Here is a 20,146-nt window from a genome sequence, read left to right as displayed (position 1 = left end):
CAGGGAAGCTCAGTTAATCGTGACAGGGGTGGTGTCACAGATACAAGACGCAACTTGGGCTTTCAGTGAACTTTGAGCGCATGCGCTACTCTTGCTGAGCTCGTTGCTTCGCGTCATCAGGCAATGGCCAGCCGGCCAGTTGACGCTGGAGCAGTATTGCAAGTGTAAACTGTAGTGTTCTAAGCACATGTGTAAGTTAGCTTTCCTGCAGTGTTTTCGGCGCTCACGGATGAATCAGTGAGACATAGAAAGCTTCGCTTTAACGAAAGCAGACAACAGAAAGAAGTATACCCTTTCACATTTCACTCACCGAGAGAGGATTTACACTGCTTCCAAGTGAAATACAACTTGCATCCAGTACCGGAAACTTTCTTTCCATTGTGGCCTTCCCACCACAAGCCACACTAGTTGTGCTATTTGACAGCATATAATAATATTACAATAATCCCATACGCCACACAACAGATGTTAACAGTCACTTTAGCATACACTACATAGGATGAAAGCGAAAGCAAGCCTGCCTGCTCATGAGACGTTCATTGCATTACTTTACATTTTCATTTTAATGCGTTGTTACTTCCTATTACTTGTTCTTTCCCACCAAAGGTCATGCATTCGAGTGCCTTAATTAACTTTGCCCTAATTAACACCAAAGTCTGCGGGTTCAACTCTCACCAAAGGTTGTGGGTTCGAGTGCCATAACTATCTTAATTAACCATGTCTTAATTCACTTTGCCTTGGCACCAAAGGTCGTGGGTTCAACTCCCACAAGAGAATGAGGGTACAACTCCCACCAAAGTTCCTGGGTTCGAGTTCTTTAATTAACTCTATCTTAGTTAACTATGCTTTAATTAACTTTGTCTTAACCCTTTAACATCCAGAACTTTTACCCACTTTCTGCTCGTTCTGGCTCGAAACTATTTCTGATTCTTCAGTGTGTTTTTCTGCCAGCTTTCTTCCTTGATATTTCTTTTGTGGACGCATTGTGGGGTGAACTTAGCTTTGTGACTTGATGCTTGTCCTACAAGGCAATCACCATATACGAGTTCCCTTTGCGATAAGCCACCACTTCACCTTTTTTCAGCTTCTTCTTGAGCTGCTGGGGCATTTGCTTTTGATTTGTCATCACAGTCTCCATCCACAATACACTCTGCGAAAGTAGCTCTTTCAAAATCATTGGGGACCTGTGAAATCTGTCCATATACAGATTATAGCCACTGCCTGGCACAGCTTGCTGCACTTTCTCCAGCAGGTGGAGCACAATTCTGCATGTGAAGGGAAGCTAAGGACTGCACAGGCTATCGTTGTGCTTCCATAGTATGGCTCAAAGGCAGAAATGCAGCCTGTTTGGCAGTCAGTAAGTGCATAAATGTGCATGCCCCATTTTGCTGGCCTCTGAGGATTACAGCTCTTGAATGAGACTCGGCCCTTGAAGATGACAGTGCTCTCATCTAAGCACATCTGGAGGCCGGCATTGATATGCTCTCTGCATTTTCCATCTCTGTAGGTCACAACATCCCTGACCTTGCTTCCACAAGTTGGCCAACCTGAAGAGGCATCTGGGCTTGGTGCAACGTGCAGCATGCAAAACATTTGAAGAAATCTCTTTCGTTAGGAAACATTCAGGAAAAAGGCATCTTCTTGAGGAGGTCGTTGCTGAAGTATTCCTTCAATTCCGGCTTGGAATTCAAGGCCATGTTGATAATTACACCTAGGAAAGCTTTAGATTCTTCCAAGAACACATATTCCCAACACTTCCAAACCAAGTACTTCGAAAGAGCGCCAGCACTCGAGATTTTTTTTCATGCGCGTAGCGGTTCATTTCGGGCTCTATTTCCTCAATCAGCCGGTCTGTGAAGAACAGCTGAAAGTAGTCCAACTCGCAGTTTAGGTTGGAAGAGCTTATTTCGGATCCTGGGTTCGTGACAGCAACCAGAAGAGGGGCAAAGTCTGGAAAGTTATCCAAGTACACCTGCCAGCCTGCTCCACGTGGTTCTGTGTTGCTGTTCTTGTTGCCACTTTCTCCAACGTCGTGGTCTTCTTTGTCGCTGGCTTCTCTAGAATCACTTTCTTCTTCATCAGATGGAGGCACGTAGTTCTCTTCCTCACTAAAATCGTCATCGCTTTTGCTAGAAGCTTTGCAATGATCGCCGTAGAACGCACTAGGTGTAGAATCTCGGCTATGCAACACTCGTACAATCCAGGCTTTCAACTGTGTAGGCTGCGCCATAAAGCGTAAAAAAATGACAAGCTCAAATCAAAGAAGTTTACTGACTTTTCTAAGAGATGGCACATCACGCATAACTAGAAAACATGTGCAAACCACAAGAAAGCGTGTCCGGCAATGCCCGACAGCGCACCACTGTGGCCATGTTGTATTATCCAGCCCGACAACAAACCGCGAAGGGTTAAGAGGAAGCTTTAGCTCGGGTGCTCCTATCTAAATACATGCAAAGGGAGAAAGGGGGTTTGTTGCATTTAAAATAAAAAGGTAAGATCTAGTGACTGTTGGCTTCGAATTTTTGATTTAGGTCATCAATGTTTTATTAAAAATTGGCAAAAATTTCAAATTCTAAGAAAACGAAACTATGAAGTTTACAACTCTAACTCAGCCATGAAAGATGATATCACAATACTGTGAATTGCATCTAATAGTACACCTAAAATGGACAAAATTTATATGTTGCACATGAATCTCAAAAAATTTAGTAATATGAAAATACAGCTTTTACAGAACCCTAATACACAATGTAATGAATTCACATAAGATATAAATTGGCATATCGAACCTGTCTGCTTTGATTTATCTAATGGATGTAATTTACAGAACCGCGATATCTGTTCTTGATGCAGAGCTATTAGTTCGTAAACTTCATGCTTTTCATTTTTTTTGAACTTTCAAATTTTTGAAAAATTTTTTGACAAAACTCAGGCCCTAAAATCGAAATTCCACTACCAACAGTCACTAGAATTAAACTTTTATCAAATGTAACAAATTTCATTAGAACCGGTACAGGAGTTATCTCAGAAAATCATTTATGTATGTATTTATCTCAGAAAATCAAAACATGTATTTGAATAGACCACGTCGTAGTTGGGCCCGAGCCAAAGATTCCTCTTAACACCAAAGGTTGCGGATTCAACTCCCAACCTTCACAACGTCAATTGGAATCCAACTTGGAGATATGGCTGGTTCGCCCATACCTTCAAGTGGGCTCGATTCCTACCAAAGGTTGTGGGTACGAGTGCCTTAATCAACTCTATCTTAACACCACAGGTTGTGGGTCTGACTCTCACCAACGGTTGTGGTTTCAAGTGCCTTAATAAACTCTAGCTTAACGAACTGTGCCTTAATTAACTTTGCCGTAATTAACACCAAAGGTCGTGCGTTCGACTTCCACCAAATTCTGAAGGTTCGACTCCCAATTTTAGTGCCACTGAATTTTAGTGCCATAATGCCGAACGGTCAAATTCTCGTCTCATGAACTGTCTAAGGCTTTCGCCTTAATAAAGGTTTCTCGTATTTAACAAAGCTGTGTTGGTTACATCTAGTCAGGGAAAAATTCAGTTCTTGATATGAGTCGACATGCAATCACGCGCCTTGCTGGATATGGTGGCACCATCAAGTTAAGGCCCCTACAAACACATCCTCTCATGCACAGGAAATTTTATAAATAGCCATCGAATGTTTATCAAAAATATACGGACTGAACTTTACACACTGGTTATACTATGACGTACAGAAGATGTGATGTGCCACTTTCATACTTATGCAAATGCAACTACTAAAACTGCAACAAGCTTTTGTTCATTCAAGGTCAGCAGGCACTAAACAGTTAAACCTCGATATCACGAACTTCAATATAACAAAATTTCTGATATAACGAAGTATTTAACTTTTCATAACCTCTTGTCCATAGAACAACATGTAATCAGAACCTCAATATAACAAAGTGTTTGTATGCAATTTAAAAATGACAAAATTCCGCTTCCGCAGCAAAGGAATGCTGAGACAATAAATGGAAACTTCTGCGGAAGCAGATGGTCAAATGACTGAATTACAAGCAGCCGCTTGCAAACGCACCTCTGATATAAAGCCGGACACGACAAGAGCAACCACCAAAGTGAAGCCGCATCATGTTCCGTATAAAGTGCAAGGGCGATAACATCCTGTCGCGCCCTGCACACTTAGTGCTCCGAGCGCGAGCAAAAATGCGCAAGGGTAAGAAAGGTGTTGGCTTCAGGCACGAATGTCACCTACAAGCGTGATCAAATGGAAAAAGAGGGAGGGGAGCGTGCTCACAGTAACGCAATCAAGTGTATGAGAGAGGTGAGGCAGGGAAGCAGTTGGCACGCGTCGTGATTTCTGGAACACGTCTAGGCCGTGGCTGCACATAACCGTAAGCACAGCTGAGCGCATACGCAGCCATGCACTCTGCTTTAGAGGTAATCTGCCGCATGTGCAAAGAGTTGGCATGCAAGACGGCGTAGCACCATGTAATCTGTATAGCCAGCAGTGAAGTTTGCATAATCTCGAGTTTTGTTCACCCGTTGGAGCGAGAGGCAGACGAAGCATTTACTCCCTCCCCGCTGCTGCTGTTTTTCACGATAGCGTCATCCCAGTGCCGGCAACACTGTCAGCCACGGGAGCGGAGCGCATGCGATAGCATGGCTGGCTTCGCTTAATTCATACCGCCTATGTGAACGTATTGTCGACGTGGCATGAAACCCTATCATTCGCCGCTGACTCCCAAATTCATCAAAATAAATTATTTTCTCATTCAAGTTTGCTTTCTTCGACTGCCCGATAATTCGAAAAATTCTGTGCCCCCCCCCCCTTTCAGTCTAAGAAAAACTTATCAGCGACAGTACTTATTTGCATAAAAGGTCAAATTTGAATACAACAAAACTTCGATATAATGAAGTAAATTGCCAATTTTACCTACTTTGTTATATCGGGGTTTAACTGTATATATTTCTCAGTTTTCACTTGAGCATCAAAGAAGCGCAGACGCCGAACTCTCCAGTGATAATTTTTTACTCTTGTGTCATACACAACATCTAGGGGACCCTAACAGCGGCCAGCATATGCGCGATCTCTCCCCAGTAATTCAATGCAAAACTATTTCCATTGCGTAATTCCGGATTTCAAAATTCTTGCCAGTAGGGGTGGATAAACTTCGAGTGACGATGTCACGGAGTTCATGTGAACTGCCAAAGCGTTTCCTGCTACTACCTCACGTGTCGTCAGCTCAATTTCACAGGTGCACCCATGTGCACATGTGCTCATGTGGCAGAACCACACTTGCGTCTCCCAGCAGTGTTTCAGCAAACACACCTGCAGCCACTCAAAATTAATCGCCACCAGTGTCTTAGGTTCACACTGTTTTAATCAACAATGACATTTTCATTATGTCTATCATGACAAGTCTGGAGAAGAGAGCCATGTTTAATATAGAGACTTTAAAATTGAAATAAACACCTTTTAGTCATCTGCTGTCAGTCATACTTCATAAATGCTTTCCTTGTAAGCATGCAAAGCTTATGCTATAGTAAACTTAGCCTATAAATTTGGTGTCTACATTCATTTTAGCGAAAAGAAAGCATATGTAATATTAATACTATATTATTAATATTGTTACGGAAGGATAAAAGAAGAGAAAGGAAGAAGAAGATCGGAGATGCTGGCTGCTGCGTGTTGTTGCTGGTCAGCCATCTTAACCCCATTGACTCCGCTTGTATAAATATTGTAAATACAGTCTGTCTATACAGTGCAGTCCACTTATAACGATATAGAGAAAGACGAAAAATATGATCGTTATAACCAATGATCGCTATATCTGGACTGTAGTTATAAAAAAAATTTTAACAATAAAGAACGCGGAACATTCCTTTGCAGCTCCGAACTTGAATTCGCTACTTGCTCTAAAGAATAGATGATGTAGAAAGTAGGCTGTGAAAAACAAACTTTATTTCTAGCGCCAATGACTGTGTCAAGGGTTAGGCGCGCCGAAATAGCCTGAAATCTACACTTGCTTTTGCAGCAGCTTCAGCTTCACAACCGCGGTGTGCATGGATTCCAGCTGCTGTGCGAACAGTGGTGGCAATCCTTTAGCATGCATAAAATCAATTAAGGAGTCGATCGACGACAGTGCACTTTGCGTGGACATCGTGGTCGGAGTCAAGGAACCACTGTCAATCTCGTTGTCACTGTCGCTGCTCCCGTCGCCACCGTCACACAACTTTGCCGTCTGTCAAGACAGCACATCTTCGGCGATCGCCTCGTCGGTGACCTCATCGCAGAACGAGGCAGCACTGTCTGCAGTCAAAAACTCCACCATCGACGCACCCCCTGTGTCACCAGTAGGAATGAGCTCCCAGAGCTCGGTTATGTCAGCAGCTTCCACCGTGTTGGTCTCAGTGGGTTGGGGAAGTTCGTCCTGACGCACAAAGCTCACCTTTTTGAAGCAGTTGTATATGGTTGACTGCTTTACTTCATACCATGCACCATAAACGAAGTGCACGGCTTTCAAAAGGCTGATCTTCAGGTCAGGGGGCCCGTCTGCATGACCCAACGTGCCAGGAGTTGCGCAATCAATGGCTAAAATTAGCCACTCCAGCATGCGCCACCGATACAGGACATTAAAGTTGGCGATCACGCCGGCATCCAATGGCTGAAGGCCTGCCGTAGTATTCGGAGGCAGAAACATCAATTCGACAGATGTTAGCTTCGGGTTAACGCCGTGTGCGCTACAGTTGTTATGAACCATTGGTAAAGTGCCTCTTCAACATCGGCGTACAAAGGGTCTCTAACCCTTTTCCGCTGATCGGCATGGCCGCTGATAGCTCCTGCCTGCACAATAGCGGTGCTTCCGGTTTTCAAGATGGTTGATATCGTCGACTGGGAGAGCTCATACTTCTTCACGAGAGCGCTCACCTTGAAGCCGCGTCGAGAGAGAGTGCTGCAAAATATCCATCTTCGTGTCAAGCCAAAAGGAGGCGTTGGTCAAGCGACACAGCTTTGCGCTTTGTTGGCGCCATCTCCGAACTGGGTTTTACCATTGGTTGCGTGCTGCTTCGGTGGCGTCAGCCTGCTATCGCGAGAGAGAGAAAGGCTGAGTGCGGGACGGGCGCCACCGCGCCACTTTGCTTGTCGCTTTTATTTTTCTTTCTCTCTCTTTCGGAGCGACTGTGGCCGACGCTCATGACGCGCATGAAGCAGCTAGCGCCATCTTGTGGCGCGCTGCGCCTACTCAAGTACTCTCCGGTGCGCGGGCGGGGCGGGACGCGCAGCGTGGTAATGGCGGTAGATACAAACTTACGGAGGTAAACATCGCCTCGTTTCGACATCGTTCGTTTCAGGGAACTAAGGAACGTAAATGTTACGATTATTTCGCACGGAAAAAGCCATCCGGACGGCAAAATTTTGATCGTTATATCCGATATGCGGTGAATAACCTTTCATTATAAATGGTTTTCTTCCCCATAGACCTAATGCATAAAATGACACTCTCATGTCGACCCATCGTTATAACCGATCTATCGTTATATGTGGTATCGTTATAAGTGGACTGCACTGTACTCCCAACATCCCCGTAAGTAATTGGTGGGAGGTGCTGGGTGCCACGGCTAGAAATGGAGCTCTGCAGTGGACGTCGCATAACCGTCCTCACCATGAATGATGGCGAGCTTGCGGGATCAACGTCGTTGCCGCCTTCAACATCACCGTCACCAGCTACGTCGCTGTCCCCTTCGGTTGTGGTTGTGCAACCCAAGGATCCTGGAACTTTCTGCAGGACCGATGGCGCCGACGTTAGAGAGCAGGTGGCTATGTGCGAACGCGCGAGTGGATTCAACAGATGGGACCCTATGCTTATGCTAGCTAACCTGTTGTTCTACCTAAGAGGCATGGCAAAGGTGTGGTACGAAAACCACGAAGAGGAACTAACCAGCTGGAACCAATGCAAAGGGAAGTCAACAGAGTTGTTTGGCAAACCAGCCGGCCGTAATATTGCCGCAAAGCAGGAACTGGCCTCCCATGCCCAATCCCCCATGGAGTCCAATGTCCCGTACATCCAGGACGTGCTGGTCCTTTGTCGTAAGGCCGATCACGACATGGCAGAAGCTGAGAAGGTTGGGCATGTGCTCGAGGCAATTGATGACGATGCCTTTAATCTGCTCATGTGCAAAAGCTGCTCTACAGTTAACGCTATCATCAAAGAGTGCCAGCCATTCGAGCAGGCCAAAAGCCGACACGTCCTGCAACCATTCGCCAGACTTCCCAATAGTGCCGCAACGTCGACGTGTAAAGATCAGCATGCACAGCAGTATGCGTCGCCATCAGAGGACGTGGTGCAAATTGTTCAACTGGAACTGGATGCGATGGCATCCGCAGCTTTCTGTTCGGGTAGCCTCTGATGCTACCCTTTTTCAGTTCCCCTCGCACAAGCCATCGTTCGCCAGGAACTTGAAAATATTGGTCTACATTCTGTCTGTGCTGTCGCCAACCCCTGAGCCAACGAACGCCCTTCTACTATTTTCACTCCACCCCGATGCTTATCTCCGCATTACCGCAACCCGACTGAGTGGAGAACTGTGGATGACCATCCGATATGTTTCACCTGCCACCGCATTGGTCATATCGCCTGATACTGTCGCAACTCGTGGCCCTCAACACCTCTCATGCCCACCAACCTGAGCCGTCTTGATGGAAGTACCTGCAATGTTTCACCCACTGCGGAGTCTCACAGCGCCGATAACTCTGCTAGGAACACGTGGTACAGTCGCTTTCCATCGCCGTGCAGACACCAGTCTCGTTCGCCGCAAACACGTTTCTTATCTTCCTGTTAGCCGCAGCCACATCGGCTTTCGTCCCCTGTGGCTTTCAGACACACCCTTTCGGAAAAGCATGAAATGCAGCCCTTGGAGGTGGTGCTGCATTGCGTACTACTGCAGCAAATCCTTTGTCTGTGCCCACAAAGAGAAGTGCCATTGATGTTAGAATAGATGGCGTACCTGTCCAAGCACTCGTCGACACTGGAGCCCATGTTTCTGTGATGAGTGCTAGCCTACGTAGACGTTTAAGGAAGGTCCTCACCCCAGCAGCTGCACAAGTGCTCCGTGTGGCCAAAGGCGGCGTGCTGGTTGTTCTTGGAATGGGTACTGCACGTTTAAGTATAGCCGGTCACCCCACTTCTGCTCTTTTTGCTGTGATCGACAACTGCCCTCACAACGTTATCCTTGGATTGGACTTTTTATCCACTCATTCTGCTCTCACCGACTGCGCAACCAGCGTTCTTCAGTTGGAACTGCCTCAACTCATCAATGCTCCGAGCACCGCCCCACCGCACTTGTGCTCGCTTCAAGATGTGCGTCTGTCACCTGAGGCAGTAACGTGCTTTTGAAGTGGAACGTTGCTCTTCTGCATATGCTAGTCACGGTTACTTATACCGGCGTCGTTCTTCCACTTCTGAATTTCAACCTGTGCCCTCAAGTGCTTCTAGCCAGCATGTTCTTGGCCAGCGTTTCTAGTACTTCCGAATGTGACATTGACAGTCTGAATGCCGAGAGTGGTTTCTTAGCGCCAATTGCAGCTCACAGCTCTGGTTCCTTAATGAATGAGTTCGCGAAGTTGATTGCACGTGACCTCACCTCCGGACAGGCCACAGACATACATCTCCCGCTCGAATCATACAGTGACATCTTTGATTTCGGCGACAGGCCTTTAGGCCAAACATCTGTTGTTCACCACTATATAAACAATGGAGACATGAATCCTATTCGTCAGCGTCCTTATCGTGTATCGCATGCTGAATGTAGAGTCCTCCAATTATAAGTGGATTTAATGCTCCGCAAAGGAGTCATCGAACCCACCAGCCAGCCCTTGGTCTTCGCCTGTCGTCCTTGAGAGGAAAAAGAAAGATGGTACCTGGCATTTTTGTGGCATTTCGATTACCACCATTCAAACAAGATCACGCAAAAAGACATCTACCCACTACCACGCATTGATGGCGCCTTGGACTGCTTGCACAGAGCTGAACACTTTTCTTCTACTGATCTTCGATCCGGCTAACGGCAGATTTCAGTTGATGAAATGGACCACGAGAAGACGGCCTTCATCAAGCCTGATGGTTTACATCAGTTCAAAGACATGCCCTTTAGCCTATGCAATGCTCTTGCGACATTTGAATGTATAATGGACTCTTTTGCGACGCTACAAATGGACCACCTCTGCTATCTTGACGACGTTACTGTTTTTTCTCCCACGTTCGGCAGCCACCTTACCCAACTCACTGCAATTCTTGCGGTCTTCTGAAAAGCCGGCCTTCAACTGAACTCCACGAAATTTCAATTTGGGTGCCGTCAGATTACCATGTGCGGCACCTCATTGATGCATCCAGTGTACAACCAGATCCAGAAAAAGTTTGTGCCGTTCGCAGTTTCCCTGTGCCACGTTCTGCTTCCGACGTGCGCTGCTTCGTTGGCCTGTGTTCTTACTTTCGCCATTTCAACAAAATCTTCGCCAATGTTGCTCGGCCTTTGGCAGATCTTCTAAAGAAGAACACGTCATTCTCATAGGGTCTGGAGCTGGGTCACGCGTTCGCCGCTCTTATGGGGTTTCGGACCACTCCTCCCATACTTGCCCACTTTGATCCATCTGAACCAACCAAAGTCCACACTGATGCAAGCGGCCATGGCATCGGCGCTGTTCTCACCCAAGAGCAGAATGGTACCAAGTGCGTGATAGCTTACGCCAGCCACCTGCTGTCACTTCCCGAGAGAAATTACTCAATCAGCGAGCGGGAGTGCATGCCTTTAGTTTGGGATGTTGCAAAGTTCCGGCCATATTTGCACGGCCACATATTTTCGGTCGTTATAGGCCACGTTACAGACTCTGTTGGCCGTCTTCCCTCCGAAACCCGACAAGACAGCTTGATCGCTGGGCTTTGTGGCTCCAGGAATTTTCATTTATTGTCAACTACAAGTCTGGACGTCTGCACAAGGATGCTGACTGCCTCTCTCCTCACCCAGTAGATCCTTCTGATCCTGTTGTGTATGATCTCGGTGAGCTGCGTGATGGCTTTAACTGACATGACCAACATGCGCACTGAACAACAACACGACGAATCCTTACAGTCCATCATCGCCGGAGTGCAATCTGGCAGCATTGACGCCACGTGCCGCATGTTCGTTCTGCACGACGCCATCCTCTACCGCCGCAATATCAACCCTGACGGCCCTGAGTTGCTTCTTGTCCTTCCTCGTTATCTGCAATCCGTCGCGCTCGAACAACTTGGAGTTGTTCCAACAATGGAGTTTTGCGTACATATGACCGCGTACAACACTGTTTCTTCTGGCTGGGTCTCTACCGCTCTGTCCGTCGTTATGTCGCACCTTGCGAATTGTGTCAGCAAAAGAAACCTCCCCTGCCACCTGTCAGATGACTCCATCCAATTGAAGTTCCCTCTGAACCTTCCTTTCACGTAGGCCTTGACCTGCTTGACCCTTTTCCCACGATAACTAGAGGTAATAAGTGGATCGCTGTCGCTGCTGATTACACGACACACTACGCGATCACAAAGTCGTTGCGGACAAGTTGTGCAACAGAGGTCTCTACTCCACAACATCATTCTCCACCACGGTGCACCTCAACAGTTACTTATAGACCAGCGCTGCTCGTTCTTGTCTCGAGTTGTTGACGACCTCCTCCGCTCTTGTGCTACTGAGCACAAGGTCTACCACCCACAAACGAACGTCCCAAGTGAATACTCACAGAGATTCTTTCGATGTACGTCTCCAACAATCACCCTGACTGGGACGCCACGCTGGCCTACATGACATTCGCATATAACTTGTCCCAACATGACACCACAGGATTTTCATTTTTTATATGATCATGACCCCACATTGCCGTTTGACACTATACTACCTTCTGTGCCATGTGTTGCAACTGAGTATGCTCGAGAAGTCGTCGATCGTGCTTGCATGGCATGCCAAGCTACCTGATCTTGTTTATTAGCCTCGCAGCATATGTGAAAAAAGCATTACGGCCAGTGCCATCGTGATGTTAAGGTGCTCAGGTGCTCCTTTGGTCACCGTGTTGTCGGGTCAGCCTCTCCCAGAAGCTTCTCTCTTGCTACACAGGGCCTTATGAAGTCCTACGTCAAGTTAATGACGTCAATTACGAGATCGCACCGTTACAGTTTGATCCATCCTCAAGTCCGACATCTGTTGACATTGTGCACATTTCGCGGCTGAAGCCATATTTCGCTCGCAGTTCTTCGCCTAACATGCGCCGAGAGAGCGCTTCAGCACCAGGGGTCCTGTTACGGAAGGATAAAAGAAGGGAAAGGAAGAAGATCGGAGACGCTGGCTGCTGCGTGTTGTTGCTAGTCAGCCATCTTATCCACATTGACTCTGCTTGTATATATATTGTAAATGCATTCTGTCTATACTACCAACATCCCCGAAACAGTATTACGATATACGGTTAAATGGCGATATAGCAAAGTCTGCAAAATCAGCAATTTGCTTTGTTACATCGAAATCCTACCTTTTATGCAAATAAGTACAGTCTCTGATGGTGTTTCCTTACATGGAGGAACTGCAAATTTTCCCAAATTATTGGGCAATCAGAAAAAGCACATTTGAATGAGAAATTTCATTTTGTTGAGTTTGACCAGATCCTGCAGTAGGACGACGCTATGCTGAAAAGCGTTGGCAGTGGGGAGCAAATGCTTCGTCTGCCTCTTGTTTCAACGTGTCTCCAAAACCCGAGATTTCGCAACTTCCAGTACTAAATGTACGGGAAAACAGTGCGCATGATGCCACACCATCTCGGTCCACCCACTCTTTGTACACACGGCAGATTACTTCTAAAACAGGGCGCATGCACGGGCTCAACCGCGCTGACAGCCATGTGCGGCCATGGTCGTGCCTAGAAAAGGAGACTCGAAACTTCGAATCGAGTTTAACCCAACTTTCATAAAACTTGGTTGGGGTGCAACAGTTGGGGAAGCATTGGGTTTTACCCAATGATGAAGGACCCTAATTACATTTAATAGCTTGTATCGAGGCTTGATGGTACTAGCGTGACATAAACACGAAAACATGAGAAGTGCCCATGAACATGCAGACATGCTGCTTGTGTGTTCATGAACATGTGTTCCCAAACGTGTTCACATGCTCTTCTCATGTCCTCATCACTTTTGCACTACACTACTATTTTGATGCCATACCAACAATCCCCCATCGCAACACAAGTTGCCTTCAGCCTCTGCTTACGCCTGATAGGGGCCCCAAAGTGCGTCCTGGGCCGCCGCCGTGAGGCACGCCGCCTGCTGCCCCGCTGTCCGTTGCCGTTCTGCTGCTGGTATTGTTCCTGGAGCTGGCGGCCCCGGGCACGCAGGAAATGGAGAAGACTAACGAGCTCAGACCGCTTGGCAGCACGATCCCGCAGCCGCGGCCCAAACAGGAACTCAGTCGACTGCTCACCATCCCCGCCACCAACACTGGCACTAGTTGGACGAAGCCCGTCAAGTAGCCGCCGCTGGTCGGGTGCAACACGCTTCAACACAAATCGGCGGCGCTCTTCTGACAGCGACTCGAATGCCCGACCCAGGTGGGCCAAGGCTGCCCCCGTGCGCTCAGCAACCGCCTGGCACGGAGGTGTAAAAAAAAAGAAAACAGAGGGACCAATGACTTTTATGTTATCACCTGACAGAGATGTAATGCAATAGCATTTAGGAGGGTTTTATCAGTCTATGATCTCCTACCACACATCAACACTGAAAAAAGTCAAATTTTCCATGAAATGCACACAGAGATAGATTTTTTTGCAATAATTTAGTGAAGATTTCATAAACATTACTTTCTACGACTAGTCTGAGTGACAAAAGCTTTTATGTGACAGAATAATAAGACCAACTGAAGGGCCAGATTTTTTTTTTTAGTTGCAACCAAATGAAGCAAACAGACTATTAATTCACATAACGAATTCCTACGTCACTATAGTAGCTTTACTACCAGGAGGAAGGGGGGGGGGAGCTGCGTATACAAAGTAAACATAGTTTGGATACATCATTATCATTACCATCAGCCTAGCTACGCCCACTGCAAGGTAAGAACCTCTCCCATACTTCAACTACCCCGGTCATGCGCTAATTGTGGCCATGTTGTCCCTGCAAACTTCTTAATCTCATCCGCCCACCTAACTTTCTGCCACCCCTTGCTACGCTTCCCTTCTCTTGGAATCCAGTCCGTAACCTTTAATGACCATCAGTTATCTTCCCGCCTCATTACATGCCCTGCCCATGCCCCCCCCCCGCCTCATTTCTTTTTCTTGATTTCAAGTAAGATGTCATTAACTCGCATTTGTTCTCTCACCCAATCTGCTCTCTTCTTATCCCCCTTAATGTTACACCTATCATTCTTCTTTCCGCAGCTCGTTGCATCGTCCTCAATTTAAGTAGAACCCTTTTCGTAAGCCTCCAGGTTTCTACCCTGTAGGTGAGTACTGGTAAAGCACAGCTGTTATACACTTTTCTTTTTAAGGGATAATGGCAACCTGCGGTTCATGATCTGAGAATGCCGGCCGAACGCACAGTTTGGATACATAGCTGGACAAATGAATTTGCCAGTCTCATCAGCTTGTCGCCAAATTAATTCTGCATTCATTCTTTGTTAACCGGTACCTAGAAACCTGAACACTGAAGATAAGATGGCTGGGAAAGGAATCAGCATACATGGCACGAAGCTCTTTCTCACTTACTGAGCATGGTCATATCAGACACTTGGTCATAATTGTTATCCGCATGTACATCAGCTGTCACTTTCTTTCACACACAATGCCTCAGATTTGTCCAGCACGCTTCTGCCGCAGCAGTTCCAAAAGGTTGCAAAATAAGTTTAGAAAGAACACCTTTGTATATGCCCACTGTCCAGTTGGCCTCTTTTCTTAGTAATACCCAGCTGGAAAAACTGGTTGGAATTATACAGGGCTGTTCCTCTCAGTTAGCCACCTGGCCCATATTCTCTCCAGTCAGTATTCAAATGCTTTCCTAAAGGTGACTCAATTGGTTGCACCTTGCTTATATGGACAGAACTGTTTCCAACATCTTGACTTAGATGTCACTTCAAGTAAATATGCCAGTCGTTATACCACAGCAAAGCTATCAATGGTAGGGGGGACGCTAGTTGCACCTTGTAGTCCTCAAAATACTCATAAAAATTATTTGATGCAAGATGTAAATGATGATGATGTAAGTGGTGCTTGTCAAGTCAAAGAAGGCAAAATCTTCCAACTTAAACTGTGTTATTCAATTTACAACAAAGAAGCCGGAATTATTGCTTCCAATTCAGCCTGTGCAATACCTGCCTTCACTATGGACCACGAATTTAAGGTCTGGCCTCACACCTCCAGGACAGATCTTTTTACGTATTCAATTTTTCAGAGAACCATAAACCAGCGGAATAAGTTGCCAGCAGATGTGGTTGGCCACAAAACGGCCGATTTGTTTTATGATGCTTTGTCCCCCCCCGCAATAATGTCAAGAATAGTGCTGTACGCAATATTTAATAAAAAAACTCAGTGCACTTCCCCTCTGTGAAGAAGGATGAGCAGCGAAGCTGTGCATGTAGGCCTCTTAATGGCGAACTGCACCTCCGCCACGGGTCGGCCCGACATTGCACTATCTTCGGGATCGGCCCACGTATGTGGAGTGCTTAACGCCTGCTTCACTTCTGCCGCGGGTCGGGACGGTATTGCACTATTTTTGGGATCGGCCCAGGTATGGGGAGTTTTTTGCTTACCACACCAACGACATGAAAATTGCCTTGGGCCGTAGAGGTATACAGCTTCGCTGTAAAAAAGATAGCATGACATGCCTTGGGCTCCAAGATGTAGATCTTGTCTTTTTTTTACTGGTACTGCATCATAGAGCTTTCCATCCAACACAATAGGTTTAATTTGTTCATAGGTATACGTCCCAAAGCAATGTTGTGGCTATGAAAGACACCATAGCAGTGGGCTCCACGACTTTGAGCTCAGCAGCGCAACACCACAGCCACTGAGCTGACGCAGCAGGTAAGAAAAGGCAGTTCAGTATCAAACAAAGTTGTCAAAGAGCTTCCGCGCATCAATGTTATAATCAATACAGCATGCAATGCTAACCTGTCGGGCAACATTAGGACCTGAGCGATCACAGCAGTCAAGCAGATCCACCAGGGCACCCACTGCACCCATCACTGATGACTGGGTGCAGCGGAATGCTTCGTCCCGCACCCGGTCTAAGCCAATAGCCCGAAAGCGGCTGTAGCCCTCGAACTCTGGATTCAGTCGAGGCACCTGGCATGGTGAGCACAAACACACTTTCAAGGGTCGCATACATGGAAAAACCACAAGATAAAATCCGGACAACAAAGTACAACTATGTGAAAGGAACAATTGCTCTTGTAAATGGAACAATTGACCTTGAAAGACAGCATGCCATTAAAACCTTCTAAAAGACCTCTCACCAGGCCCAGTGGGAAATTTCGGTCATACACTAGGAGTTATAATGCTTAGGGGAGCATTCTACCTCAATAATTATCAAAAGGGGGCTTGTAGTAGCCTAGCTTAAAGTACATCATGAAGGAAGAATATTTAGGAGTTGAAACTCCCGTCAGTGCGGGTGAACAGATAAAGTCACAAAACAAGCATGTGCCGATGGGGGCGCATGCAGTTGCAGCGCTTTGCTGTGCGTTATGCAAGCCGCAGTGAAAGAAAAAAAGAATGCAGACACCTGTGTGGGCAGATTTGGAGCGTGCTCTTCAGCGGCCCCCCTGTTTTCCACTCAAAGCAGACGACACGGACGTTCGCTTCAGCGGGCACACCGTAACATTGTATTTGTGTGCCCTTAAGTCAAACAGCAACAGTTCTTGTCAGTGTCTGTTAGAGGGCCATAATACTAACAGCACCGCTACTGGCAAATGCCCTTCTTTAGAATTTACTAGCCTAAGATGGGATGCAGGCATTTCGTTGAAAACTACAAAGGAGGTACAAGTCTTGCAGGAAAAATGTGAGCATTTTCAAGGCTCCAAATTTTCCTGAACATCTGCAAGCATAGGCTGCAGCAATTCCTGGGGACGGCTATCGGCTCACATCAAGAAATTACATCTGCGAGAAGCACTTCACAAGCAACATGATGAAATACTACTATGAGCTTAGAGGCGAGGTAATCTTGGACCAACTGAAAAGAAAAACTGGACTGCATCCAGAAGCTGTTCCCTGCATCTATGACATCCCTGAAAAAGAAGCAGATTCACTGGAAAGCATCACAAATATCAGTCATGCTACCATTAAAAGATGAAGAATGAGTGTATACGACAAGCCAGGAACATCAGCGGCGGTGAAGGTCAGCAATGTTCACAAAGCGTGTGAGGCCCATGAGCTTGAGGAAAATCATCTTGATCATGTACTCGAAGAAACTGAAGGCATGTTTGCCTTCGGCGAATGCCAGCAGCGCTTACACCCATCCAATCGAAGTCATCACGCGGGTGTCAAACAGTAGCGCCACGCACAACCGGGAGCTAAAGATCATCTTATTACAGCGGTCATCAAAAAGAATGCATTCTTGTTTTTTACTGTGCTTAAATGGTTGAAGCATAGCACCTATCGCTGTTCAGGTTACCAGCACCGAAGAATTGCGTGAGTGCCTGCAGTAGAACTTGCGCCAGGCGCGATCGACCGCGAATAACACACGTGATCGATTGCCTTGGCAACCGAAACGGAAGTCATTTCTTTCTTGGCTGCCAGGTACTGTCAGCGTGATAGTGGCTGCGTGGGCTTGTGACCTTTTCTGGTAGCCACAAACAGTGCAGGTTCCACTCCTAGACGTTTCTTGCTCCGTGAAGTATATACAGTCAAACCTCGGTATAATGAATGCTGATGTAATGAATTATCAGCTATAAAGAAGTGCAAATATAGAAGATTTGATTGGTCAAATTTAATGCAGTGGAGTCTTGTCCTGCTACATATAAAGAAATTAAAATGGGATACGATACAGTATCAGTTATAGCGAAGGAACAAGTTTTTGTTTGCATTTGCTTAAAATATACAACCTTTCCAGGTAACATTTAATTACGTTGATTGAAAATTTTGTTTTACCCCATTTCTTGCACCTTCATAATAATTAAAAACAAGAAGCTACAGAACAAAGTTTTAATTTCTTTGAAGAGCTTTCTTGAGCTTACAGAATGCAGACTCCATGCAATAACTCGATACATGAGCATCGGATATGAGCACATCAAGTATATTCCATATCTAGCATACTTGTAAGGCACTTATCCAACCAGTTGAAAAATATACTTGATGTAAAACACAATGAAAGAAGAATAAAAAAACTGAACCCACTACATGACGACATATGGACAACCGACAGCAAACATGCAGCCACCTACCTTGAAACTCATTAACTAAGCACTTCACACATATTACAGTCGAATCTCGATAATTCGAACTCGAAGGGGCCCGAAATTTCGTTCAAATTGAAAGAACGTCGAATTAAAGGAAGCTAATTGAATGGAGGACTTACCTGCAGTGGCCCATGAGCACTGAGCTAACACATGAGCGGGAAGTTCCAGAAGACTTTTCACACATATTTATACATTACCGTCAACGTCAGATTTTTCAGACTCCCCCGGGGCCACGAAAACGTCTGAAAATTCGGGCAGTCCAAAAAAATGAATGCATTCTTTTAACTGCCCCTAAGGGCTCAAAACGCCACAGGTACCTCCGAAATAGCTCTAAAGGCCTGCCAGTGCACTTACTAGGCATATCGGTGCTCGTACTGTGATAGGGGATGGCAGATGCATGCATGTACAATTAACCCTCAATTACATAAATGTACGGCGCCGCGAACAAGTCCAAAAATGGTCGATGCCATATATTTACGGTGCCGTCTGTACGTTTAAAAAGCATGACAATTTCGTAACTTTTTCTTTTCTGTAATGTGCTGCCACTGTGTGGGAGGGAATACAGTGAATTTTTTTCGCGCGCCTACATCTCGATTTTTGTTGCATGGTTTGTTTCAGAGCTAGTTTGCTCCCGCACGTCTATATACTACTGCTTCCACATTGGGGCGCGCGCGGGCAGCAGTTTGCATTTTGTTCCGCACGCGGTTTTGGCTTCTTTTGCTTGCAAAACTGATCGCTATCTTGTTACTAATCGCTCAAAGGGTGACTGCCTGTCTCTCGCTCGTTTAGTGCTCATAGGGGTGCGCATAGGAAAGATGCTGCCATGCATGCGTTACCGTTGCTTTCTTTTTTTTGGACATGCAAAAACTGATTGCCTCTGGTTGACGATAAGATGAAGATTAGCGGAAGTTTGTCACACGTTTTGCTTTTTTGAGGCACACAACCACAGTTTTCTTGAGTGTGCCCACTTACGCACTTTTATTATGCTATGGATGTACATGTTAGTGTTAAAGCAGAAACATTTGAGTCTTGCGAAATATTCTCGTGTACGCATTCTCAAACGCTTAACTGTGTATAACAATGTATCAAAATTTTAATTCTCATAAGTTTATTTCTTTTTTTATTGTTGTTATTCATGAATAAAGAGTACATATATACCAACTCAAAATATCATTTTTCTCACTTTATGGTCACCCTAGAAAAATTACAGGAAATTTTTTCGAAATAAGTTTCGAAGAAGAATTGGAATCTGCAATAAAAAGAATCAACCCTGGGCGGTCACATATGGCGAAAAAAATAGACCCTCAAAGGTTTAATCGAAACATACCATCTCCCGCGACAATTGCCCCTGTCTAACGTTTAATGTGGTTCATTGCGTATCACTGCTGTATTGGGGCGAGCAGACTTTCGGGAACCGACATTATGCAATGCGCCATGCTTTCCGCGCTCCGAAGCCAATGGCTAGAATTACAAAGGCGGAGTCGGCGTCATTGCTAACAGTGGCAAATGGTTTCAATGAAACACACGGCACCGAACAGCAAGAAGCTTGGTAGTGAAAGTCGAAGTAGCTAGACCAAGCGTTGTGGTGGTGTGGCTACAGCTGCCAGCGGATCTGCGTGCAAGAGCGCAGGCTCGAAATTTCAGACGTTCTTATACATTTGCTCTATGGGGTACATGGTGGTGCCGCGAAGGT

At 46.0% G+C, this 20,146-nt stretch overlaps 1 protein-coding gene across 3 annotated transcripts in view; it reads right to left on the bottom strand.

Annotated features, from left to right (window-relative positions):
• Positions 1-20,146, bottom strand: part of LOC142572821 (uncharacterized) — a 36,091-nt gene that overhangs the window by 1,656 nt on the left and 14,289 nt on the right. For all 3 annotated transcript variants that reach the window (XM_075682199.1, XM_075682197.1, XM_075682198.1), the window contains exons 4-5: positions 16,172-16,345; positions 13,285-13,657 (exon numbers count right to left, since the gene is read on the bottom strand). In XM_075682199.1, coding sequence (XP_075538314.1) covers positions 13,285-13,657; positions 16,172-16,345 — 547 coding nt within the window. The remainder of the gene's footprint in view (positions 1-13,284; positions 13,658-16,171; positions 16,346-20,146) is intronic.

The sequence above is a fragment of the Dermacentor variabilis genome, chromosome 2, assembly GCF_050947875.1.
Source record: "Dermacentor variabilis isolate Ectoservices chromosome 2, ASM5094787v1, whole genome shotgun sequence".
NCBI classification, from domain to species: domain Eukaryota; kingdom Metazoa; phylum Arthropoda; class Arachnida; order Ixodida; family Ixodidae; genus Dermacentor; species Dermacentor variabilis.
This window is presented reverse-complemented; position numbering and strand designations above follow the sequence as displayed.